General features: G+C 35.7%; 1 protein-coding gene across 12 annotated transcripts in view; it reads left to right on the forward strand.

Annotated features, from left to right (window-relative positions):
* Window positions 1-17,732, forward strand: part of ESCO1 (establishment of sister chromatid cohesion N-acetyltransferase 1) — an 81,697-nt gene that overhangs the window by 22,972 nt on the left and 40,993 nt on the right. For 5 of the 12 annotated variants that reach the window (XR_013443365.1, XM_078060534.1, XM_036079253.2 and 2 more), the window contains exons 2-5: window positions 1,736-1,835; window positions 10,004-10,107; window positions 10,353-12,485; window positions 17,551-17,665. Coding sequence is in view for 10 of the 12 variants with exons in the window: in XM_078060534.1 (XP_077916660.1) it covers window positions 10,941-12,485; window positions 17,551-17,665 (1,660 nt within the window). In the remaining 2 variants the exon portion in view is untranslated. Of the gene's footprint in view, window positions 1-1,735; window positions 1,836-4,884; window positions 5,166-5,219; window positions 5,294-10,003; window positions 10,108-10,352; window positions 12,486-17,550; window positions 17,666-17,732 lie in introns of all 12 variants that reach the window. The other 7 variants (XM_078060530.1, XM_078060533.1, XM_078060529.1 and 4 more) reach the window with 7 other exon arrangements.

The raw sequence follows: 17,732 nt of genomic DNA on the forward strand, positions 1-17,732 counted from the left end.
CTTTGGCTCAGGTCGTGATCTTAGGGTCCTGGGATCAAGCCCCATGTCTGGCTTCCTGCTCAGTGGGGAAGTCAGCTTCTCCCTCTCCCTCTGTCTACACCCCCCCTCCCGCTTATGTGCTGTCTCTCTCAAATAAATAAAATCTTAAATTTTTTTTATAATCCAAATATTTTAATGATTAAAATTTGAGTACATTTTATTATAAAGCACTGTGGGAAATTGGATTATTGTTAAATTCTCAGTATTTTCTAATGTGCCTTGTAAGATTTCTTTTGTAGTAAAATATAAATGTTATTTTTTTCTATATTTATTTATTTGTCAGAGAGAGAGAGAGAGTACAAGCACGGGGAGGGGCAGAAGGAGAGGGAGAAGCAGGCTCCCCACTGAGCAGGGAGCCTGATGCGGGAATCATCCCAGGACTCCGGGATCATGACCTGAGCTGAAGGCAGACGCTTAACTGACTGAGCGATCCAGGCGCCCAAATATAAATGTTATTTTAGGTTTTCTGAAGTGGTCATTTTATGTAAAGCTTAATTATTGTGTTTTTTTGACCCTGATATTGTTTTCATTAGGATTATATTAATCTAGCTCTGGGTTGTGTAGGAGGGGCCTTGTCAATTTGTTAACAGATGAGAGGGTGCATTTCAGTTCTTATTTGCAAGATATCATTTAAGGGTTATGAAGAAAGGGGGTTTATTAAGTTGTGTAATGCTAGATTAGTGATGGTTGCGTGAGGGGGCAAACTAGAATTGAAGTGGTCCTTAGCACACCTTGAACAGGTGATTGACAAATACTGTAGAGTTGTGTATCAGTTTATCTCTTTTATAAGGTAGGTCCTAAATGTATTAAAATACTTAGAAATTGGGAGGAACAGCTGTAAAAGAAGAATATTCATCATTTTAAAAATTATAATTTTTAGTGCTAAAGTAATAAAGGATATAAATGAGTTTTCTTTCTTTTTTTGTTATGTTTCTGGGGCTTAATCTTTGGTAAGTTTAGAGCTTCTTAGAAAGTAAAAATTAATCACAGTATGTATTAGCTATTGATGTATAAGAAACTGCCCTAGAGCTCAGTGGCTTAAAACAGCAGTTAATTGATCACACATCTGCAGAGCAGCTGTGGGTTAGGTGATTTAGGTTAGGCTTGGTGGGCAGCTGTGGGTGTGGGTGGGCTTTATTTCTCACTGTGGGTTCGGCTTGTCACCTCATTTGGGGTTTGGCTCAGTTCTACTCTTTATGTTTATTCTGGGGTCTAGGCTGAAGGGCTGCCTTCATCTACCTGGTGAAGCTCTTATGGTGATGGCAGAGTTGCAAGAGGGCAAGCCCAGCTGCACAAAGACATTTCAAACCTCTGCATCGTTTCTCCTAATATACCATTGGCCAAACCAAGTTAGATGGCTAAGGTTATGGGGGCAGGGAAGTATACTCTGCCCACCATGAGGCCAAAGGAAGGCATGTGGTCAAATTCAGCACCAGTTGGGAAGGAAAATATACTCCTTCCACGCAGCGGAGGTTTGGAGGTGGTGATTGTATTTGAAGAAAAACCTAATCTATTATATGGTGTAAAAATGAGATATGTGACGCTATACATTGTTATTAGGCAGTTGTTTACTTAGTCTAGCTTAGTCTTAAGCTGTTTTAATATGAGTTAGTAGACAATAGTAATTTTATATTCTCATGTGTTTTAATAGATTGTTTTACTTTAGTTACAGGATTTTTTTTTTTTTTTTTTTAAGATTAATTCCCAAACACAGGAAGTTATTAGGAGCATCATTCATTGGAAGCATCATCAGTCAACTTAAAGAAACAGTGATATGTGATTTTTGTCTCGGTAAGGTAAGTGGCTTATACTTTTATAATATAGTGCCTTCCAAGATGAATTAGTGTGCCAAATATAACTTTTTATTTTCAGAGAAATATAACATATTTTAATTTTGATTAGGTTATATGTCTATATAATAAAACACTTGAATGGGTATATAGTGAAAAGTAAGCTTTTTCACACTCCTGACACTTGGTTTTGTAGTTCTCTTTCCCAGAAATCTTCACTATTATATTTATTATGTATTTTTCTGTACCTAATGTGTGCATAAGCAAGCATGTTTCTGTGCATTTCCTTTCTCCCACTTTTTTTCTAAAAAATTGCTGTTTTTACCCTCTTCTGCACCTTGCTGTTTTTTGGTTTAACAATGCTTCTTGGTTGCAGGTGTAGGTCCATTTCAGTTACTTACAGCACTGTATTTTTTGACAGCTTTATTAAAGTATAATTTATGTACAGTAAACTCCACTCTCTTAAACTGTACAATTTGGTGGATTTTGACAGATATAAACACTCTTGAAACCACCACTACAGTCAAGACACAGAACATCTCCATCGCTTCCAAAAGTCTGTCTCTCCCTCCTCTCCTGACCTTAGGGAAGGACTCATCTGCTGTCTTACTGTAGATTACAGTTGACCCTTGAACAACATGGGTTTGAATTGTGTGGGTCCACTTATGCGGATTTTTTTCAATAAATACATTGAAAAAATTTTTTTGAGATTTGTGGCAATTTGAAAAAAACTTGTGGAGAAACCATGTAGCTTAGAAATACTGAAAAAATTAAAAAGTTAGGTGTTTCATGAATGCATAAAATATATGTAGTTTATTACTTACTACCATAAAATATTCACAGATCTATTATAAAAAGTTAAAATTTATTAAAATGTGTGCAGACACAGACCATACATTGCATCATTTACAGTAAAAAATCTAAACAAAGATGCAGTATTAAATCATAACTGCATAAACTTAACTGTAGTACATAGTGTACTACTATAATAATTTTGTAGCCATCTCATGTTGCTATTGTGGTGAGCTTAGGTGTTTGAGTCTGCTTACAACACGGTGGTGTGATCTGATCATCTCTGTGTGAGCAATTTGTCTCTGCAGTAAATTGTGTATCACAGTAAAAAGTGATCTCTGCAGTTTTTGCATATTTGCAGTACTGTAAACCTTGAATAACACCATGGGACCCTTTTCAAGTGCCACTAGTAATGCTGGAAGTGCTCCCAAGAAGCAGGGAAAAGTCATGACATTACAAGAAAAAGTTGAATTGTTTGTTAAGTACCATAGATTGAGGCCTGCAGCTACAGTTGCCTGCCAGTTCAAGATAAATGAATCCAGCGTAAGGACCATCGTAGGAAAAGGAAAGGAAATTCTTGAAGCTGTTGCTGCAGTTATGCCAGAAGGTGTCAAAACCTTGTACTTTTTGAAATACCTTTTTATCTTGTATTGAAAATGCAGCTTTTATGTGGGTGCAGGGTTGCTATAGGAAAGGCATACCTATAGACTCTAATATGATTTGAGGAAAGGTGAAGTCATTATAGGACAACTTAAAGCAAAAGGAAGGTGAAGGGTAAAGCTGGAGAATTTAGTGCCAGCAAAGAATGGTTTGATAATTTTAGAAAAAGGTTTGATTTTTAAAATGTCAGGAAAACAGGAGAAACAGCTTCTGCTGACCAAGAGGCAGCAGATGAGTTCCCGGATGGCATTAAGAAAATCATTGAGGAGAAAGAATATCTGCCTGAACAGGTTTTTTTTTACTGCAGACAAAAAGTGCCCTATTCTGGAAAAAAACATACAATAAAGGACATTTATTAATACGGAAGAGAAATGAGCCTTAGGATTTAAGGTAGGAAGGGATAGGCTAATTCTTCTGTTTTGTGCAAATGCAATTGGGTTTGTGACCAGGACTGTCCTTATGTATAAAGCTGCTAATCTCCAAACCTTGAAGGGAAAAGATAAATACCAGCTGCCCGACTATTTTTTTTTAAATCTCTACATCCAAGGTGGGGCTCAAACTCATGACCCTGAGATCAGTCACATACTCTACTGACTGAGCCAGCAGGCATCCCAGACTTTTGGTTGTACAACAAAAAGGACTGAACAACGAGAATCTTTTTTCGGGATTGGTTCCATCAATACTTTGTCCCTTAAGTCAGGAAGTACCTTGCCAGTAAGGCACTGCCTTTTAAAGTTCTTTTGATCTTAGACAATGTCCCTGGGCATCCAGAACCTGATGAGTTCAACACCAAAAGCATCAAAGTGGTCTACTTGCCCCTAAACACAAAATCTCTAATTTAGCCTCTAGATCAGGAGGTCTTAAGGACCTTTACGGCTCATCCACACATGGTACTCTCTAGAAAGGATTTTCAACACTATGGAAAAGAACCCTGATAGAACATCATGAAAGCCTGGAAGGATTCCATCATCAAGGATGCCGTCATTGTTTATAGAACAAGCCATGAAAACCATCAAGCCCAAAACAGTAAATTCCTGCAGGAGAAAAATGTGTCTAGAAGTTGTGTATGACTTCACAGAATTTACAACAGACCAATCAAGGAAATCATGAAAGAGATTATGGATATGGCAAAAAAGGTGGGGGGTGTGAAGGATTTTAAGGTACAGATCTTGGAGAAACTCAAGAGCTGATAGATGCCACACAAAAGGAATTAATAGAAGATGACTTGATGTGGATAAACACATCTGAACCAATGCCAGACGATGAAGAAGAAGATGTGGATGAAGCAGTGCCAGAAAACAGATTAACATTAGACTGTTTGGCAGAAGGATTCTAATTATTCAAGACTGCTTTTGACTTCTTCTAGGACATGGACCCTTCTATGAAATGGGCACTGAAACTAAAGCAAATGCTAGAGAAAGGATTAGTACTGTGTAGAAACATTTTTAAAGAGATGAAAAGGCAAAAATGTCAGAACGGAAATTACAATGTATTTCTGTAAAGTACACCAAGTTGGCTTGCCTCTCCTGCCTCCCTTTTCGCCTTCACCTCTTCTGCTCTCCCTGAGACACCAAGACCATCTTCCTCTCTTCCTCCTCCTCAGCCTACTCAGTATGAAGAGTGAAAACAACAGGGATGAAGACATTTATGATGATCCACTTCCATTTAATGAATAGTAAATAATCATCATGCCATACAGTTAATAAACTTATTTGTTGTGTGTGTGAGTGTCTTCATGTGAAAATCTAATAACTGAATGGCAAGAACTGCCTGAGACGGTTTTCTGTCAACATCATCATCACCATTGTTTAAGTTTTCATCGTGTAGAAAATCATGTACAAGACTTGTATGGCAGTGGATAGCCTATCCTTACGTAGGCATAAGGTGAGTGATATTTAATACAAAATTAATAATGTGTTAGTTTTCTTACTGTTTTAGAACTTTCAAAGAATTACGTTACAATATGCTCTGTCTTGTAATTGGAGAAACTGTATATCGGCCTATCATCACAGGTAAGTGGTTTTTAGAAAAAATGTGTTTGCAATGTTGTGTTAATGAATATGACTGTAATACTTCATGACATAAAAATTGTATAACGATTCATTCATTAGTGTATATGCTAGTCCAGTGTGAAGCAACTGATCTGTTACACTGGGTACTGTAAAGCAGTCATACTGCTCCTTCATTATCAGTGCATGAATTGTTATATCTGTAAGTAAATATGAATTTCTTTTTCACATGTTTTCATTTTTGATGTCTAGTGTTAGTAATAGCATTTAAATTTATAGTGTTTTGTATTATTTAGGACAATATTGATGTAGGTCCTGACTGATGATGCATCTTATGAAACAATGATGTCAACTTATGGTATCGATAAATACAGTATAGTACTGTAAATTTATTTTCTTTTCCTTATGATTTTCTTAGCATTTTCTTTTCTCTAGCTTTATCATAAGAATACAGTATAAAATGTGTATATCACAAAATATATATTAATTGACTGTTTATGTTATTGATAAGGCTTCTGGTCAACAGTAGGCCATATTAGTAGTCACATTTTTGGGGAGTCAAAAGTTAATGCAGATTCTTGACTGCACTGGGGTTCGGCACTCCAACCCCTGCTTTGTTCAAGGATCAACTATAGTTTGCTTTTTCTAGAATTTCAGGTGGAATCATACATTATGTACTCTTTGTGTCCACCTTTTTTCATTCACCATAATGGTTGTGAGGTTCATCATATTGTTCCAATAGTTCCTTTCGATTGCTGAGTACTTTTCTATTATATTATTGATATACTACATTTTAATGACCCATTCACCTGACCTTTTTTTTTTTTTTTAGATTTTGGTTATTGTGCATAGAGCTGCTTTGAGGATTTTTTTTTTTTTAAGATTTATTTATTAGCACGTGCATGAGAGAGAGCGGTGGGGAGGGGCAGAGGAAGAGAGAGAGAATCTCAGGCAGACTCCCTGCTCAGTACAGAGCCTGATGTGGCGCTTGATCTCTCAATTCTGAGATCATGACCTGAGCCGAAATCAAGAGTTGGGTACTTAACCCACTGAGCCACTCAGGTGCCCCTGCTTTGAAGATTTTTGAACATGGTTTTTACATGGTCATATGTTGAATGAGTAGAATTCTTGCCTAAAAAAAATCTTTGTCTACCCCAAAGATTTTTGCCTTTGTTTTCTTCTTGAGCTTTATAGTTTTATATTCATTTCTTTGGTCAATCTCACATTATTTTTGTGGGTTGTATGAGGGAAGGGTTGATGTTCTTTTTTTTTTTCCCCTTCTATTTAGATTTCCAGTAGTTCTAGCACCATTTTTTCAGACTTTGTTTTCCCTATGGATTTGTGTTGGCACTTTTGCTGAAAATTAATTGATCATAAATGTATGGGTCTGTTTTTGGATTCTCTATTCCATTGATCTCTGCTTCCTTTATCAGTATTACACTGTTTGGTTACTGTAGATTTACAAGTCTTGAAGTTTAATAGTATCAGTATTGTAAAAAAATTTTTTAAAAAGGCTTTGACTATTGTACATAGTTTCTGCATTTCCATGTAAGTTTTAAAATCAGGTTGTCAGTTTCTGTATAAAAAGACTGGAAATTTCGCTTGGAATTGAGTTGTCATTGCATGGTATTCTGTTGGGTGTATATATAATTGGGTCAGTTATATAAGTAGCTTATAGTGATGTCTGCTGGGGTATTCATTCTGTTGATACAGTGCTGCAGTTTTATATTTATTTGTGTCTTTGAGCACTTGTGCATGTGTGTCTGTATATAAAGTCCTAGGAATGGAATTGCTTCAAATTTAACATTTATAATTTGATAGATACTGCCTAATTGTCCTGTGTAGACACTGAATTAGCTGCACTAATGAGAGAGTACCTGTCACAAACCTTTGCCAAGACCGTGTTCTTAAACTTCCTGATCTTTGGCCAGTCTGATAGGTGAAAAATGGTGTTTTGTCTTGGTTCTAACTTAAATTATTCTGTTATTATCACACCAGCCATCTGTGGTTTCTTTCCTGTGAATATATCATGGTAAATAGCTTTTGCTATTTCTTGCCAGTGTATTTCCCTAGTTTTGTTCCTCAAACCTGGCTTCTGAATTTTCTGACAATGCTTGAAAGTTTTTCCCACTCTGAAAATAAATACTAAAATTCTCACACATTTTAATTTACTATATTTTAACTTTTAATTAATTTTTAATGATTAAATTTTTCCTGGACATAACCTCTTTTTTTTTTAAATTTTATTATGTTATGTTAGTCACCATACAATACATCATTGGTTTTTTGTTTTGTTTTGTTTTTTTTAAGATTTTATTTATTTATTTGAGAGAGAGAATGAGATAGAGAGCATGAGAGGGGGGAAGGTCAGAGGGAGAAGCAGACTCCCTGCTGAGCAGGGAGCCCGATGCGGGACTCGATCCCGGCACTCCGGGATCATGACCCGAGCCGAAGGCAGTCGCTTAACCAACTGAGCCACCCAGGCACCCCACATCATTGGTTTTTGATGTAGTGATCCACGATCCATTGTTTTCGTATAACACCCAGTGCTCCATGCAGTACGTGCCCTCCTTAATACCCATCACTGGGCTAACCAATCCCCCCTCCCGCCTCCCCTCTAAAACCCTGTTTGTTTCTCAGGTCCATAGTCTCTCATGGTTCATCTCTCCCTCCAATTCCCCCTCCCCATTTTTCCCTTCCTTCTGATGTCCTCCATGCATAACCTCACTCTTAAACCAAAATTACCCAGATGGTTACCTACTTGTCCTGACACCAATTGTTGAATAATCTTTTCTTCATTAATTTGAAAGTAATTAGTACTACCTTTATATGTACTAGCTTGCCTTATTCACTTGGGCCTATTTTTGGAGTCTCTGTTTTCTCTTGTCTACTGATTTGTTGGAATTAAATTGTTAATTATTACAACTAAGTGACACAAATCTACACCCCATTACTTTCTAAGTTTGATTTGTGTATGTGTGTGTTATAAACTGGTATGTGATATTTTCTTCTATTATGTATTTCAGCTGATTGTTGTTTATTTAAAGCTTTTGATTTTGATTTTTAATTTTTAAAATTTATTCTCCTTTATAAATTCACATACCAATTTTTTGTTTTTCTTCCTTGCAAATAATAATTTGCATGTATAATATCTATGTGGTCAAGATTTTTCCCTCCTCCCTAGAAGCTTGAGGATCATCTTTTTGTCTTCATGATACACTTTTTAACATCTTTTTTTTTTTTAAAGATTTTATTTGTCAGAGAGAGAGGGAGTGAGCATAAGCAGGGGGAGTGGCAGGCAGAGGGAGAAGCAGGCTCCCTGCTGAGCAAGGAGGCCGATGTGGGACTCGATCCCTGGACCTCAGGATCATGACCTGAGCCAAAGGCAGACGCTTAACTGACTGAGCCACCCATGCACACCTTAACATCTTTTTTTAAAAATCACTTGTGCTAGGTGCTATTGGCCCTTTAAATCTGGAAACTCAGGTGCCTGGTTTTAGTTTTTGGCTTCGCGTAGTTTGTTTCTGCCAAGCTATTTATTTCCTGTTTTTTTTTTTTTTTTCATTTTAAGGTTTTCCTCATGTATTGTGATTCTTGTTTGTTCAGAGTTACAAGTGAGACACTAGAAGTGATTTGGAAGTTTTGTGTGTTTGGATGGTGGGTGGGCTGGTAGTTTCTTGACTGTAGGGTGTGAGTGTGTGTGTGTGCACATGCATGTGCATGTGCACACTTAACTGGGTATTTTTTTAGTTCTTTTATCTCTAGGCCTGTCAAATTCATTAAAAACGGTCTTCCAGTTTCCTTCCAGGAGTGTACAGGCTTGGCTGCTTCCTCTAGGAGTTTCTTCAATAGGCAGAGAGGACTTTTAAGTGGATGGAATGGGTTTCAGCACTGTGTGTACTCCTACTTATTCCGTCTGTTGTCAGTATGATACTTCTCCCCTCCCCTGTCACTCGTGAGCCCCCAGACCAAAGGCCTTTTGTTACACTCTTTCCAGAGATTTATACTAGGGTCTTCAGGGATATAGGGCAGTTTTCTGGTGCTAGTAATTGGAATGGCAGTCTTGGCATCTTCCTGCTTTTTTGAGTCCTATTTTCATCCTCATCTCCTGTGGAGCCTGGGACTGGCAGTTCCTGAGTTTTGGGAGATTCTGTGGTTTTAAGTAGAGTTGCTTCTCCGCTTTCCCCATTTCCAGCTTTTAGGATTCAAGTTTTCTTGAGTCTAGAGGTTATTATTTGTCATTCTTTGTAACTTCCATATTTTTTATTTTTACCATTTACTCTTTATCCTTCGGGTTTATGGTTTTGTTTTGTTTTAATCTATTGCTTTTTTAAAGTAGGTTTTACACAAGAGTAGAGGAAAATGTATGTGTTTAAATCTGCGTTTTTAACTGTGTATCAAGTGTTTTTCTATGTACAAGTAATTGTATGCACTCTTTTCCCTCAAAATAGGATTTTACTTTACCAGTTTAGCCCATTATATGTATGTATTATGAATTGTGTTTTGTATTTTAAAACTTTTTTTTTTACAACATAAAATGGACTGTTTACTTCAGGTTAGAAATACTAAAATGAAGTGGTATGTATAAAGTGAATTCTGAAGACTAATGATAGGACAGTGTAAAATTGTGGAGTGTTGTATTTGATGAGTGGTGAATGAAAATTTACATATTTGCACCTTTTAAACATTTTTTAAAACTTTTTTTTTTTTTAGGTGCTGTGTAATGTGTTAAGAAGGATACTTTAAGGAATGATTTTGCCAAATTTTCATGAGTTATGGTGGCTGAAAGATCAAGTCTGTCTTGTGGGAAAAGAATTGTAAGTAACTTCAGGGAATAAACTGATAAATTTTGACTATTCTGTGCTTATATAAAACAAGTTACTGATTACTTATAGGAATGTACTTTGGGATACTTTATTTTGTTAGCCTTAAATATACAGACTAAATAATTAAAAAGGAGAAGTTAGGTTTATATAAATCAGTATTATTTCTGTATAGTATTAGCATTGCCATATTTCTTGGATTGTACAAAATTTAATTTTAATTTTTTTTAATTTTTCAGAAATGGCAGCACAAAAGGAAATCTATATTAATAGAGTATTTTATTAAACGAAAGAGGTTAGATAAGAACTTTAAACTAACAGTCTCAGCAAACAAGGAAAGAAACCTGTTAGCTGTAAGACATGTTTCAAATGAATCGAAGTCCAGTAACTGTAGACTTCAGAAGAAAAAAGTTTTCAAAATCTTTGTCAAAACAGGTCAGTGATAAATAACTCCTCCAGTAATAGGGCTAGGCCTGAATACTATTATTAATTGAAAAATTAACAAAACAGATTGAACCTGAATTCAGTTTTTGTCATAAAAAGTTCTAAAAATATCAAATTAGAATTAAATTTTCCTCAAATTTCTATTGCCTTGTCCAGAAGTAAAGCAAATATCTTTCAGCCTTCATACCAGCTTTTCTCATGTCCTAGGGATGACCGAAACCTTACTTGAAGCAAACTAGTATTTTTGCTGAAAATGTACATCAGCCTCAAAGTTGATTCTTAAGACCTCCTCAGTAATAATACTAGACATTCAGCATTCGCACCTACCAGGACACGAAAATCCTCTCAAAAGCTACTTCAGAAAAGGAGGACCTTACTCAGGAATGATGTCCATTCAGGAGAAATCAAAAGAAAATTCCTCCAATGTTATTAAAAAAAGTGAAGATAAGAATTTAGAAACACAAATTCAAGGTTCTCAAACGAATCTGGCAAAAAAATCAGGTCCAAAGGAAACTGTAAAATCACTGGTTAAATCTTCTAGTGAGAGTAAAATAAATCAACCTGAATTAGGAACATGCATGAGTACAAGGTCAGCAAAAGCCACATCCAATGATAAAAAAGCTAGTAAATCCATTAACAAAAATATGGTGACTGTGAAGGGACATTCACAACAAGAATCTACAAAAAAGAAGAAATTACCTCAGAAAAAGTCAGTGCATGGAACTCCTAAATCAGATGAACACCGGAGATCACAAAGACTACAACAGTTAACAGAAGTTTCAACAAGGTCTCTGCGTAATAGAGAAATTCAGGGTCAGGTTCAAGCAGTTAAACACACTTTGCCACCAAGAAAAGAGCACTGTAACAATTCTCAAAGTAAATCTAGTAAAGTTAAAACAAATCAAAAACATGTGAAAAGAAAAGTACCCGAAATAAAGTCTGACTCTAAAGAGGATGAAAATCTAGTAATTAATGAAGTAATAAATTCCCCCAAAGGAAAAAAACGCAAAGTAGAGCATCAAACAGCTTCTACTTGTAGTTCTCAGTGCATAAAAGGATCTGAAAAGTGTCTTCAGAAGAATGCTAGAAAAGAGGAAACAAAATCTGTGCCTGTAACTTCTGAGATAAATAGATCAAAAATGGTTACTTCAGCAGTCTCTAAAAAGAATGAGGTGAAGAAGTCAGTTCATACACAAGTGAATACTAGTGCAAAATCCCAAAAAAGTCCACAGCCATCAGTGCCTGAACAAAGTGTAGATAATGAGCTGGAGCAAGTGGGAAAGAGCAAACGAGGTAGCATTCTTCAGCTCTGTGAAGAAATTGCTGGTGAGATTGAGTCCGATACTGTAGAGGTAAAAAAGGAGTCTTCACAAATGGAAAGTGTAAAGATGGAGAAGCCTACAGAAATAAAATTGGAGGAGACTGATAATGAAAGACAAATACTTCATCAAAAGGAAACAAATCAGGATGTTCAGTGTAGTCGTTTCTTCCCCAGTAGAAAAACAAAGCCTGTGAAATGTATACTAAATGGAATAAACAGCTCAACTAAAAAGAACTCCAACTGGACTAAAATTAAACTCTCAAAATTTAACTCTGTGCAGCAAAATAAGTTGGACTCTCAAGTTTCCCCTAAATTGGGCTTAATACGAACCAGTTTTTCACTCCCAGCCTTAGAAATGCATCATCCAGCGACTCAAAGTACATTTTTAGGGACAAAACCACATAATGATAAAAATACAGCTTGCCAGCAGGAAGAAATGAAAGAAATTAATTCTGAAGAAGTTAAAACTAATGATGTTACAGTTGAAGTTGATAAAACCACAAAAAGGGCTCCTGAAAATTGTCGTTTGGATAATCAGATAAAACCACCCCCAGACCCACCGTTGGATAACCAGATGAAAGATTCTTTTGAATCAACACCAGATAAGGTAATTTATTTTCATTATGCACAGTAGAGGTACATGAGCACTTTCTATTAAATAAGTTTTTACAGCATATTTTAGCTTAAGAATCAAGTCATAAAAGACAGGAGTCATTTGTTAAGGTATCCTATACAGTTGTTAGTAGTGTTTTATTAACTCAGTCTTGTAGTGAGTGATAGAACTTCCTGGTTTCTTTAGACGTCTGACCTTTACATAAATTCTTCTCATTGCTTCCTTATTTTCATCTTTCATTTTTATTTTATTTTATTAATTAATATTTTTATTTATTTGACAGAGAGAGACACAGCGAGAGAGGGAACACAAGCAGGGAGAGTGGGAGAGGGAGAAGCAGGCTTCCTGCGGAGCAGGGAGCCTGATTTGGGGCTCGATCCCAGGACCCTGGGATCATGACCTGAGCCAAAGGCAGACGCTAACGACTGAGCCATCCAGGCACCCCTTATTTTTATTTTATATGCAGCATGAACCTGTTGAATTCTAGCTTTTCTTTTTCTTATTTAAAATTTTTTTGAGTATGATTGATGCACAGTGTTATGTTGGTTTCTGGTGTACAACATAGTGATTTAACATCTCTATACATTATGCTTTGCTCACAAGTGTAGCTACCACCTATTACCATACAATGCTATTATAATATCATTGACTATATTCCCTATGCTCTACCTTTGATTCCGATGACTTATTCATTCCATAACTGGAAACCTGTATCTCTCACTCCCCCTTCACTCATTTTGCCCGTTCGCTTACCCCCTAACTTTTCTTTATTTAACACACTGATTTGCTTTTTCTTTTAATTGTAACTATGTTTCATAGTGACTAAAATACAGAAATTAAATTTGGGCCTTATTCTGACCAAATTGTTAAAATTAATTTTAGCCGGCAGATCAATCCCTTTTTTCCACCTGATAAAATTGAAAAATTAAACATTTCTAGTAGTAGGGATGCCTTTTAAGTTTGACTTGTGTGATCACATTGTGAAGAGTTGGGCAAATAAAATGTCTGAAAGATGTAAATAATTCAGTCTTCAGTTTAAGAATAAGATTGTAGTGGCAAAGAATTTTTTAAAATGGAAAAGTAAATTGAAAAACAGAATCTAAAAAAAGTGAACAGAATCTAATAGCTTGAAGAAACTTTAATGATTATCTGAGGAAGTAGTTTGAAACTAAAAGCAGCTAAGCCAATTTTTTTTTCAGATTGAATCATAGGTAAAATCCCAGTATCTAAACCAATAAGCAGAAATTTTTTATGCATAGAACCATGGAGCTCTATAATATATTTTTGAAACACTTCACTAATTGTTTCAGTTGTTTTAGTTTGGTATTGAGAAAACTGAACACAGTAGAGGAATGTGATTTAGGTCACATGTTTGAGGGCACAACAGGATTGAATTTTCAGGTGTTCTGATTCTCAGCCCACCATTTTTTCTACAGTTACGTACTTTGAACATAAGGTCATTTGAGAAAAAAATCATTGTGAATAGAGAAAAAAGTTAAGTCATCATAAAGTTTTGGGAATGATTTAAAGTTCTCTTGAGAGATATTTTGTTCTAGGAGCAAATTCGAATGAGTGAGGAGTCTGGGCTTTATGCCAGAAGCCATGAAAATAGATCATTGTCTATTCTTGTGGAGTACAAATCAAATTGAAGGGAACAGATACCATATGGTACTCTTAGATTTTATTTTCTGAACAAATGGTAATGAAAGCACCAATTAGAAGATAATTATTCAAATAGTGATAGTAATTAGAAGTAAGTAGTGAGTGGTAGTGTGAGTAACAAGTATGGTTTCCATCAGAGATGGGGTGGCTCTCTATTCAGGGTATGTTTTGTCAGCAAATTGATAACTATACTCCAGGTGTAGCTGCATTGTTTATCTTCTACTCCTTGCTACATAAATGCCTGTCAAAATTCAGTTTGTGAAGTCAGTCATGGTAATAAAAGGTACAGCATAGGGAATATAGTTAGTGATATTGTAGTAGCGTTGTATGATGACAGATGGTAGGTACACTTGTGAGCATAGCATAATGTATAGAGAGGTGTTGAATCACTATGTTGTACAGCTGAAATTAATGTAACATTGCATGTTAACTAAAATAAAAGAAACCCTCATTTGTGGAGAATTACACTGAAGAATAAGAAATGTAATCCTTTGGAGTAAACTACTAGAATAGAGATGCTTACTTAGATCACATTATTTTGACCTATAATATTGCTTTTACTGAAATTTACTTTGGATTTGTACAGTCCGTCTCTCTTGAGGTGCATTGTAAGAAACTGTCCTATGAAATTTGTGTTAAAAATTTTATTTACATTTGTAAATTCTTGGGTATTTCAGACATTCAGAATACTACAGAAACTAATGTTACACTTGTGTCTACCACCCAAATTTGACAAAAACTAATATTTTAATGAATTCAGGTCTTTTAAAATAAGAGAAGTATGTTACAGATACAGGAAAAAGCCGTATCTCCCTCTTCTTTCCATTCAGCTCTCTTCCCAGAGTTAAACATGTTTGTGAAGTTGGTGGGGATCTTTTCTTTTTTTCTTTTTATGATTTCACTGTCTATGTGTATATATATCCGTAAAGAATACTAAAGTACTGTTTGTGTTTTAAATGTTTTATATGTGTTTTTATGTTACGTTTTAAGTGTTTAAATATTAAATGTCTTAAATGTTAAATGCTAACATAGTTGGTCTGTGTGTGTTGTGTGTGTGTGTTTGTGTATGTGTGTGTGGTTTTTTGCAACTTGGTTTTGTGCAGTCAACATTTGATACTTACCAATACATGGATATTTTAATAGCTGTAAATGAGTATACCACAATTTATGTTTTCCTCTTCTAAAGCCCTTTCGGTTTGTTTCTATTTTCACCAATACCAGTGATGTGATCACTTTCACAGAGTGATCAGGGAATGTGGTAACCATGTCATTTCAAGACATAGTTGTGCCTGCTGTGTCCAAGACATTGTGCTAGGGCTGCAGAAGAGGAAATGTTTCCTGCCTTTAAGGAATTTCCATTGTAGCAGTCACTTAAGAGATTTCTCTTCTTGCCATGAGCACTAAGAATTGAGGTAGCTTAGGGTCCACCTGGGTGGCTCAGTCATTAAGCGTCTGCCTTTGGCTTGGGTCATGATCCCAGGGTCCTGGGATCGAGCCCCGCATCAGGCTCCCTGCTCAGCGGGAAGTCTGCTTCTCCCTCTCCCACTCCCCCTGCTTGTATTCCCTCTCTCGCTGTCTCTCTTTCTCTCTCTCTCAAATAAATAAATAAATAAAATCTTAAAAAAAAAAATCGAGGTAGCTTAGTTTAACCATCATAATAGCTTTTGGTTAATGACATAATAGCCTTTGGTGAACACTGCCTCTTTGTTAGTCAGAGGAGAGCTTCATAGAATTGTCACCACAATCTACACTGTAGTTTCTCTTATTACCTACATATTACAGGTGAGGAGAGTGAGGCTTAGAAATTTAAGTAACTTACCTGAGTGACTTATAAGTGGTAGAGCTAGGATTTAAACTGAGATTGACTGGCTTCAGTGTGTAGTGGGGTTATACTTGGGGAGGAAGGAGAATATAAGAACAAACCTTACATCATACGAAATCTTTTTCTGTGGCTGCCTGTAATTTTTATGTCAGTTTCAGCAGTGCTGAGAAATGATGGTTGATAAGGCTAAGCATTTGATAGGCCTTCTTTTAATTCTTTGGGCTGAATTTAAATTATTTGAACATGGGGCACCTGGGTGGCTCAGTTGGTTAAGTATTGGACTCCTGATTTCTGCTCAGGTCATGATCTCAGGGTTCTCGGATGGAGCCCCTTGTCAGGCTCCTTGCTCAGTGGGGAGTTTGCTTGAGATTCTCTCTCCTCCTTTGTCTGCCCTGTCTCTCGGCCCCTCTTCCCACTCTTACGTGCTCTCTCTAAAATAAATAAATCTTTAAAAAAAAATTTGAACCTTATGAATTTTAAAGCCCAGCTATTTTATTATTTGTTTTTTTTTAAGCCAGTAACTTACTAAATTCCTTCCTATTTAATAGAGATTAATTAGTAATTTGTCATTGTTCTTGTTTTTAATTTTTCTGCTTTTTCAATGACAAAAATTGTTCACCTTTTCAAAAATACTCAAAAATGATGTTACATGTTGAGTGTAATAATCACAATACAGATACAGCCAATGTTAATAGAGTTTGGAGTATTTTTTTTTTTTTTTTGGTAGTTACTGATTATCAGCTTTGACAGTGTTTTGATGTAGGGGATCTTGGGAATACAAAGATAAATATATGTTCTTTGCTCTTAAGAGTTACAGAAGATGAATCAAAAACAAATAACTAATTGATACTAGTAATAAGGACATGAAAGAGGTAGAGGTGAAATAGATGGAGAATTATTCCACATTTGGGAAAAGGGCATGAGGAAACTTGGAGAAGGCTTCATGGAAAAGGTTAATATTTAAGTAATGAGTTGATACAGGGGGAAAGGTTCTAGATCAGCACTATCCAATGGAAGTGTAATGTGAACCACATATTTATTTAAAATTTTCTGGTAGCCACCTTAAAAAGAATAACACACTGGTAAAATGAATATATTTTATTTAATCTGTCATATAAAAATACTATCATTTCAGCATGTAATCCATTTTAAAAATTGAGATATTTTACTTTTTTTTTGTAGTAAGTCTTAATCTGGTGTGTGTGTTATATTTACAACATAATCTCAAATCAGTCATTCATACTAATGAGATTTTAAGTGCTCAGTAGTCAGATAAGGCATGGCTACTGTATTGAACAGTGCAGATTTAGATAGATGAAAGAGGCAGAAATAGAATATATCTGTGGAATTTGCAAGTTTTTCAGTATAGCATGAAGGGGAATAATGGGAACTGATGCTAAGAGGGTAGCTGTGGGGAGATCAAGAGACTTTTAAGGCATATCAGTGTGAATTACTCCAACTATAAAGTATTACCTTAAATTTTCTTACTATGCTAAAATTCATTGAAAGTATCTTGGGATGAGTCCCAAAGGTTGATATGAAGGCAAATATTAACATTTTGAATTTTATATTCAGAATTTCAGTCTATGTTTGGAATCCAAGCTTGAAAACAGTCCAGTGGGAAATACCTCTACTGTTTCAGCTCTGCCCAGTCAAGCAAAAATTGATACAGGGGAGAATAAAGTTCCAGGTAAACTTTGAAAATATTATTTGGATTTCTCAGTGTTCAGAGATATTTTTGTCAGTATGGTAGAAAA

Source organism: Halichoerus grypus, chromosome 13 (genome assembly GCF_964656455.1).
Source record: "Halichoerus grypus chromosome 13, mHalGry1.hap1.1, whole genome shotgun sequence".
Taxonomy (NCBI): Eukaryota; Metazoa; Chordata; class Mammalia; order Carnivora; family Phocidae; genus Halichoerus; species Halichoerus grypus.